The following is a 9,553-nucleotide window of genomic DNA, read 5'->3' as shown; positions in this document are numbered from 1 at the left end:
GGAGAGGGAGAGAGAGGGGGGAGAGGGAGAGAGAGGGGAGAGAGAGGGGGAGAGAGAGAGGGGGAGAGGAGGGGGAGAGAGGAGAGAGAGGAGTCACATTCAGACAAACGGAGAGGGAGAGGAGAGAGGGAATGGAGAGAGAGGAGAGATTAGACATGGAATCGGGTGGAGTGCAAGCAGGTGCTTTAAGTGAGACTGAGAGTGGGTACCTTTGTGGCGAGGAGCCTGGTCAGATAGATCTCGGACACCATCTTGCTGCTGCGGTCTCCCTCCTTCTGATCCATGTGATCGTGGTTCCTCACTAGATGCCAAAGTTTGGTGCCTGTCTCCTGGTCGGGAGTGATCATGGGAACGCGGGAACGCATGCTGTCGGGGCTGCTGGCGGTCCGCAACATGCTCTCTGGGGGCGGAAAGAAAAGGGCAACGGCCGTAAGACTCTCGTACGGCCGACGTGGCAAAGTTAGTCAGTCTCCAAACCCACCGTAGCCCCCTAATCCCACCCACCCACCTTCTCCCCGTATCCCTCAATCCCACCCACCCGCCTTCTCCCCATATCCCTCAATCCCACCCACCCACCTTCTCCCCGTATCCCTCAATCCCATCGACCCACCTTCTCCCCGTATCCCTCAATCCCACCCACCCACCTTCTCCCCGTATCCCTCAATCCCACCCACCCACCTTCCACCTTCTCCCCGTATCCCTCAATCCCACCCACCCACCTTCTCCCCGTTTCCCTCAATCCCACCCACCCACCTTCTCCCCATATCCCTCAATCCCACCCACCCACCTTCTCCCCATATCCCTCAATCCCACCTACCCACCTTCTCCCCATATCCCTCAATCCCACCCACCCACCCTCTCCCCATATCCCTCAATCCCACCCACCCGCCTTCTCCCCATATCCCTCAATCCCACCGACCCACCCTCTCCCCATATCCCTCAATCCCACCCACCCACCTTCTCCCCATATCCCTCAATCCCACCTACCCACCTTCTCTCCATATCCCTCAATCCCACCGACCCACCTTCTCCCCGTATCCCTCAATCCCATCGACCCACCTTCTCCCCGTATCCCTCAATCCCATCGACCCACCTTCTCCCCGTATCCCTCAATCCCACCCACCCACCTTCTCCCCGTATCCCTCAATCCCACCGACCCACCTTCTCCCCGTATCCCTCAATCCAACCCACCCACCTTCTCCCCATATCCCTCAATCCCACCTACCCACCTTCTCCCCATATCCCTCAATCCCACCGACCCACCTTCTCCCCGTATCCCTCAATCCCACCCACCCACCTTCTCCCCGTATCCCTCAATCCACCGACCCACCTTCTCCCCGTATCCCTCAATCCCACCCACCCACCTTCTCCCCATATCCCTCAATCCCACCTACCCACCTTCTCCCCATATCCCTCAATCCCACCGACCCACCTTCTCCCCATATCCCTCAATCCCACCTACCCACCTTCTCCCCATATCCCTCAATCCCACCGACCCACCTTCTTCCCGTATCCCTCAATCCCACCTACCCACCTTCTCCCCATATCCCTCAATCCCACCGACCCGCCTTCTCCCCGTATCCCTCAATCCCACCTACCCGCCTTCTCCCCGTATCCCTCAATCCCACCTACCCACCGTCTCCCCATATCCCTCAATCCCATCGACCCACCTTCTCCCCATATCCCTCAATCCCACCCACCCACCTTCTCCCCGTATCCCTCAATCCCACCCACCTTCTCCCCATATCCCTCAATCCCACCTACCCACCTTCTCCCCGTATCCCTCAATCCCACCCACCCACCTTCTCCCCATATCCCTCAATCCCACCCACCCACCTCCTCCCCATATCCCTCAATCCCATCGACCCACCTTCTCCCCATATCCCTCAATCCCACCCACCCACCTTCTCCCCATATCCCTCAATCCCACCGACCCACCTTCTCCCCATATCCCTCAATCCCACCCACCCGCCTTCTCCCCATATCCCTCAATCCCACCGACCCACCTTCTCCCCATATCCCTCAATCCCACCTACCCACCTTCTCCCCGTATCCCTCAATCCCACCTACCCGCCTTCTCCCCATATCCCTCAATCCCACCGACCCACCTTCTTCCCATATCCCTCAATCCCACCTACCCACCTTCTCCCCGTATCCCTCAATCCCACCTACCCGCCTTCTCCCCATATCCCTCAATCCCACCGACCCACCTTCTCCCCATATCCCTCAATCCCACCGACCCGCCTTCTCCCCATATCCCTCAATCCCACCGACCCGCCTTCTCCCCGTATCCCTCAATCCCACCGACCCGCCTTCTCCCCGTATCCCTCAATCCCACCGACCCGCCTTCTCCCCGTATCCCTCAATCCCACCGACCCGCCTTCTCCCCGTATCCCTCAATCCCACCGACCCGCCTTCTCCCCGTATCCCTCAATCCCACCGACCCGCCTTCTCCCCATATCCCTCAATCCCACCGACCCACCTTCTCCCCATATCCCTCAATCCCACCGACCCGCCTTCTCCCCATATCCCTCAATCCCACCTACCCACCTTCTCCCCATATCCCTCAATCCCATCGACCCGCCTTCTCCCCGTATCCCTCAATCCCACCCACCCACCTTCTCCCCATATCCCTCAATCCCACCCACCCACCTTCTCCCCATATCCCTCAATCCCACCCACCCACCTTCTCCCCATATCCCTCAATCCCACCCACCCGCCTTCTCCCCATATCCCTCAATCCCACCCACCCGCCTTCTCCCCATATCCCTCAATCCCACCTACCCACCTTCTCCCCGTATCCCTCAATCCCACCCACCCACTTTCTCCCCATATCCCTCAATCCCACCGACCCACCTCCTCCCCATATCCCTCAATCCCACCGACCCACCTTCTCCCCATATCCCTCAATCCCACCCACCCACCTTCTCCCCATATCCCTCAATCCCACCCACCCACCTTCTCCCCATATCCCTCAATCCCACCGACCCACCTTCACCCCATATCCCTCAATCCCACCGACCCACCTTCTCCCCATATCCCTCAATCCCACCGACCCACCTTCTCCCCATATCCCTCAATCCCACCCACCCACCTTCTCCCCATATCCCTCAATCCCACCGACCCACCTTCTCCCCATATCCCTCAATCCCACCGACCCACCTTCTCCCCATATCCCTCAATCCCACCGACCCACCTTCTCCCCATATCCCTCAATCCCACCCACCCACCTTCTCCCCATATCCCTCAATCCCACCTACCCGCCTTCTCAGGTGGTATTCAGGGATATGGTGAGAAGATGGATAGGTGGGAATGAGGGATACGGGGAGAAAGTGGGAATAAGGGATACAGGGAGAAAGTGGGGATGAGGGATACTGGGAGAAGGTGGGGATGGGGTATACGGGGAGAAGGTGGGATTGAGGGATACGGGGAGAAAGTGGGGATGAGGGATACTGGGAGAAGGTGGGGATGGGGTATACGGGGAGAAGGTGGGATTGAGGGATACGGGGAGAAAGTGGGGATGAGGGATACGGGGAGAAGGTGGGGTTGAGAGACATGGGGAGAAGGTGGGATTGAGAGACATGGGGAGAAGGTGGGATTGAGAGACATGGGGAGAAGGTGGGATTGAGAGACATGGGGAGAAGGTGGGATTGAGAGACATGGGGAGAAGGTGGGGATGGGGGATACGGGGAGAAGGTGGGATTGAGAGACATGGGGAGACGGTGGGGATGGGGGATACGGGGAGAAGGTGGGATTGAGAGACATGGGGAGAAGGTGGGGATGGGGTATACGGGGAGAAGGTGGGATTGAGGAATACGGGGAGAAGGTGGGGCTGGGGGATACGGGGAGAAGGTGGGATTGAGGAATACGGGGAGAAGGTGGGGCTGGGGGATACGGGGAGAAGGTGGGGGATGAGGGATAAGGGGAGAAGGTGGGATTGAGGGATACGGGGAGAAGGTGGGATTGAGGAATACGGGGAGAAGGTGGGGCTGGGGGATACGGGGAGAAGGTGGGGCTGGGGGATACGGGGAGAAGGTGGGGCTGGGGGATACGGGGAGAAAGTGGGATTGAGGGATACGGGGAGAAGGTGGGGGATGAGGGATAGGGGGAGAAGGTGGGGTGAGGGATACGGGGAGAAGGTGGGATTGAGGAATACGGGGAGAAGGTGGGATTGAGAGATACGGGGAGAAGGTGGGATTGAGGAATACGGGGAGAAGGTGGGATTGAGGAATACGGGGAGAAGGTGGGATTGAGAGATACGGGGAGAAGGTGGGATTGAGAGATACGGGGAGAAGGTGGGATTGAGGGATACGGGGAGAAGGTGGGATTGAGGGATACGGGGAGAAGGTGGGATTGAGAGATACGGGGAGAAGGTGGATTGAGAGATACGGGGAGAAGGTGGGATTGAGAGATACGGGGAGAAGGTGGGATTGAGAGATACGGGGAGAAGGTGGGATTGAGAGATACGGGGAGAAGTTAGGGAAGATGGGGCTGGTCTATCAAACGCAACCTTTTGTTTGGCCTAATGATCTGTCCTTAACAATTCTTGCGCTGCGAGACAGAAGACGAGACACGATTCCGCTGACGAACGAACACTCCACAAACACGATGGTTCGGCGGCAGAGCTTACCGTAACGGCTGAGCGACCTTGTAAAGGTGAAGGAGTTGACGATGTTGTAGGCAGAGATTTGCTTGGGAACCAGGGCCACTGCGGATCCGTCGGTGACCTGCGAGAAAGTAAGCCAGTCAACGCTGGGCATTTTCCAGCTTCTACCTCGGTCAAGCGAGCCGAGCGTCAGTAGGTAGATATTCAGCCAAGGGGGGAATCGCGAGACCGATCCTGTCTCCCCCCCCCCCCCCCCCCCCCCACTCCTCCCGCACGTCCTTCCGGCAAGGGGTGCACTGCGCCCTGCGGGGCCAGGGAGACTCCCAGGTCGTGCGCCCGGCCTGCCTCTGGGTCATGTGGTGGTCTCCGACAGTGACCCCTGCTTTAAAGTGCAGCGTCAGCTGAGCACAGGACCCCACGGGCGCATGTGAGACGATCCCACGACCGCTATTGGAAGAAGAGCAGTGGGTGGAGTTGGGGGGGGGGGGAAAAACGATGGACGGGTTGCATAGGCAGAGGCACGATGGGCAGAATGGCCTCCGCCTGTGCTGTACCCACTGTGATAGACTAGGCTTGTATTCCCTTTGAGTTTACAAGCCTGAGGGGCGATGTAGTCGAGGTGTTTGAAATGATATAAGAGTTCGATCGGGTAGATACAGAGAATGATCCGGCACAGGAGAAGGCCTTTCGGCCCATCGTGCCTGTGCCGGCTCTTTGAAAGAGCTGTCCCAATTAGTCCCACACTCCCCCATGCTCTTTCCCCCCGTAGCCCTGCAAATTTTTCCCCTTCAAGTATTTCTCCGATTCCCCTTTCGAAAGTTATTATTGAATCTGCTTCCACCGCCCTTTCAGGCAGGAATGTCTCCTCATCTCCTCCTCTGGCTCCTTTCCCCGATGATCTTAAATCTGTGCGTCCTCTGGTTACCGACCCTCCTGCCAGTGGAAACCGTTTCTCCTCACTGACTTCGAAACCCCCCTCGTGACTTTGAGCACCTCGACTGAATCTCCCCCTTTAGCCGTCTCCGCTCTGAGGAGAAAGACCCCAGTTTCTCCAATCTCTCCGCAGAGCTGAGGAGGCGGGGGAAATCCCGGACGACGAGAGGGCACAATCTGGGGATCGGCCGCCACGTGATAGAATGGCGGAGCAGGCCCGAGGGGCCGAGCGGCCCCCCCCCCGTTCCACGCACCTGGTAGTGCACCAGCGTGTTGAGCCTTTTCCAGTCGTACTCGATTTTCGTCGTGACGTCCTCGTCCTGGAGAATGACCCGTGCACCCCGACCTTGACTCCACTCTGCGCAGGACCGAGAACGACAAAAAGCAAACCACAAATCAACCCCTCAACCCCCGTTCTGCAGACGTCAACCCCAACTGAAAGGAACGCGAGGTGCTGGAGGAGGCGCAAAGGGAAGGATCACAAGGAGAGGCGGTCGCGGGCACAGAGCGAGGCCGTTCGGCCCTTCGAGCACGTGCTCGTGAGAGCAATCCGGTCGGCCCCACTCCCCCGTAGCCCCTTCAAGTATTTATCCAATTCCTTTTTGAAAGCCCCGATTGAATCTGCTTCTGCCACCCTTTCAGGCGGCGCGTTCCAGGTCAATCGCAGTGTAAAAAAGCGGTGGGAATGGTTTCTCCTTACTTACTTTTATCTGCACCCTTTATGATTTTGAACACTCCCTATCAAATCTCCTCTCAACCTTCCCTGCTCTAAGGCGCCAAGTATGGGATACTCGGCTTTGTAAATAGGGGCATTGATTACAAAAGCAAGGAAAGTTATGCCAAATCTTTACAAGACACTGGTTAGACCCCAGCGGGAGTATTGGGTCCAATTCTGGGCACCGCACTTTAGGAAGGATGTCAAGGCCTTAGAGAGGAGATTTGCTAGAATGGTACCAGGGATGAGGGACTCCAGTTGTGTGGAGAGACTGGGGTTGTGCTCCTCAGAGCAGAGAACGTTAAGGGGAGATTTAACAGAGGCGTTCAGAATCACGATAGAGCAAGTGGGGAGAAACTCTTTCCTCTGGCAAGTGGGTCGGTAACCAGGGGTGAACATAATTGGGAAAAAAGAATTAGAGAGAGTGATGAAGAGAAATTTATTCACGCACAGGGTTGTTTAGACCTGGAACGCAGAGCCTGGAAGAGCCAATTCCACCGAAACTTTCAAAAGGCGATTGGACGTTTACTTGACGAGGACTAATTTGCCGGGTTATAGGAACAAAGCTGGGGACAGGGACGAACGGACAGCTCTTTCACAGAGCCAGCAAAATACAAAGAGCAGAACGGCCTCCTTCTGTGCGGTAAGATTCTATGATTGTATGACACCAGAACCGAGAGGTTTTCACTTATCGGGGAAGGCCGAACGGGCTGGGGCTCTTCTCTCTAAAAGGTTGAGGGGGTGGCCTGAGAGAGGTCTTTAAAATGATGAAGGGGTTTCGATAGGGGAGACGGAGAGAAGGTGTTTCCACTTGTGGGGGAGACCAGAACGAGGGGCCATCAATATAAGAGAGTCACTAATAAATCCAATCGGGGAATTCAGGAGAAACTTCTTCACCCAGAGAGCGGTGAGAATGTGGAACTCGCTCCCACATGGAGTGGTCGAGGGGAATAGAATCGACGGGTTTAAGGGGAAGCTCGATAAACACATGAGGGAGAGAGGAATAGAAGGAGATGGTGATAGGGTGAGATGGAGTCGGGAGGGAGGAGGCTCGTGTGGAGCATAAACACCGGGATAGACCGGTTGGGCCGAATGGCCTGTTCCTGTGCTGTACATTCGATGCAATACAGTGATTCTCTCCACCTCCCCCTCCCTCCTGAAGACGCTCACTCTTGTTGGGGTACGGCAGCCCTCTGCTCCCCCACCCCGGGTGACCATTCTTCATGCGGGACCCAAAGGCGCAAACTATTCGACCATGGGCGGAGCGTCACATCCGAGCCCATTCCTTCCTGCCCTCGCGCGATTCCCGCATATACCTCCACCCCGCCGTCCCCCCCACTCCCACCCACCCACCCCCAAATGGGCGTACCTAGGTCCATGTCCTCCGCCTTGGGCCGCTGGGAGTAGGGCATCCCTTTGTAGACCGCGTCGAGAAGCTTGTCCTTGACTTGGGTGATTGTGTCACAGTTCAGCACCTTGACGGGGATCTGGGTGGCGTTCCCGTTCTCCGCACACATACAGGTCAGCGTCTGCAAAAAGCAAAGAAGATTAGAAAGCAATTTGCATCTCTCCGGCCCCTTTCACCACCTCGGGACGTCCCAAAGCTCCTCACAGCCAATGGAGTACTTTTTTCTTTGAAGTGTAGTCACTGTTGTAATGTAGGAAACGCGGCAGCCAATTTGCGCACAGCAAGATCCCACAAACAGCGATGTGATAAATGACCAGATCATCTGTATTTCTAGTGATGTTGGTTGAGGGATAAATTTTGGCCTCAGGACACCAGGAGAACTCCCCCTCCCCTCCTCCTGCTCTTCTTCCAATAGCGGCCGTGGGATCTTTTACATCCAACCGAGAGGGCAGACGGGGGGCCTCGGTTTAACGTCTCATCCCGAAAGACGGCCCCTCCGACAGTGCGGCGCTCCCTCAGTCCTGGCACCGGGGGGAGTGTCGGGCCCGGATTATGGGGCTCGAGTCCGTGGAGCGGGGGCTCGAACCAGCGACCTTCTGACTCAGAAGCGAGACCCACTGAGGCACGGCTGACACCTGACGCAGTGGGAACCTCACCCGTACACAACTGTCCCCCTCCCCAGGCCTTGCTCCAGGTTAATGCGATAATCTACTTTATCTGTGAGCTGTGTTTGTTGTAACAGGCTGATAGAGGCTACAGCGCCTCCTCTGGACAGGAGTTTTACAAAAAAGTGGCAACGGTGCCACCTAGTGAAGCAAGAATGAACAACAACAACAATGTGGGTTGGAAGGTCGTGAGTTCGAGCCCCACTCCATGGCTTGGGCTCATAACCGTACAACGCCAACCTGCATTTATATAGCGCCCAAACGTCCCAAGGCGCGTAAATCAGACCAAAAATAGACACCAAGCCACATAAGGAGATATTAGGGTAAGTTACTTGGTCAAAAAGGTCGGTTTTAAGGAGCGTCTTAAAGCAGGAGAGAGAGGCGGAGAGGTTTAGGGAGGGAATTCCAGAGCTTGGAGCCCAGGCACGGCCGCCAATGGTGGAGCGATGGGAATCGGGGGATGCGCAAGAGGCCGGAATTGGAGGAGGCCATTGGTTTCGGTGGACTGGGAGTGAGACAGCTTGACCAACTCGAGAACTTTACAGGGGAAGGGAAATCGCACTTAAATCAATCCAATTTTCTGTGCCATTCTGTCAAATTGATCCCGAAGCTGTCACAAGTGGGTATCCGCCAATAGGTCAGCCCAGAGCGAGTCAGCAAAAAGAGAACAATGCTCCCTCCAGACGTAGCCCACGTTCGACAGGACGGGATCTCGGATTGGGCCATGGAATGAAACATTCACACGCCCATTATCAGGCTTAACGAAGATCCCATTCACACGCCCATTATCAGGCGTAACGAAGATCCCATTCACATGCCCATTATCAGGCTTAACGAAGATCCCATTCACATGCCCATTATCAGGCTTAACGAAGATCCCATTCACATGCCCATTATCAGGCTTAACGAAGATCCCACTCACTCACCCATTATCAGGCTTAACGAAGATCCCACTCACTCACCCATTATCAGGCTTAACGAAGATCCCATTCACACGCCCATTATCAGGCTTAACGAAGATCCCACTCACTCACCCATTATCAGGCTTAACGAAGATCCCACTCACTCACCCATTATCAGGCTTAACGAAGATCCCATTCACACGCCCATTATCAGGCTTAACGAAGATCCCATTCACACGCCCATTATCAGGCGTAACGAAGATCCCATTCACATGCCCATTATCAGGCTTAACGAAGATCCCACTCACACGCCCATTATCAGGC

General features: G+C 56.1%; 1 protein-coding gene across 1 annotated transcript in view; it reads right to left on the bottom strand.

Moving 5' to 3' along the window:
• Positions 1-209: 209 nt before the first annotated feature.
• Positions 210-9,553, bottom strand: part of LOC137306843 (plexin A3-like) — a gene marked incomplete at its 3' end in the record, with an annotated part of 143,370 nt that continues 134,026 nt past the window's right edge. The window contains exons 22-25 of the mRNA XM_067976241.1: positions 7,624-7,783; positions 5,794-5,897; positions 4,631-4,727; positions 210-400 (exon numbers count right to left, since the gene is read on the bottom strand). Coding sequence (XP_067832342.1) covers positions 210-400; positions 4,631-4,727; positions 5,794-5,897; positions 7,624-7,783 — 552 coding nt within the window. The remainder of the gene's footprint in view (positions 401-4,630; positions 4,728-5,793; positions 5,898-7,623; positions 7,784-9,553) is intronic.

This window comes from Heptranchias perlo, chromosome 45, assembly GCF_035084215.1.
Source record: "Heptranchias perlo isolate sHepPer1 chromosome 45, sHepPer1.hap1, whole genome shotgun sequence".
Taxonomy (NCBI): Eukaryota; Metazoa; Chordata; class Chondrichthyes; order Hexanchiformes; family Hexanchidae; genus Heptranchias; species Heptranchias perlo.
The sequence above is the reverse complement of the archived record's forward strand: the minus strand, read 5'-3'. Positions and strand labels throughout refer to the sequence as shown.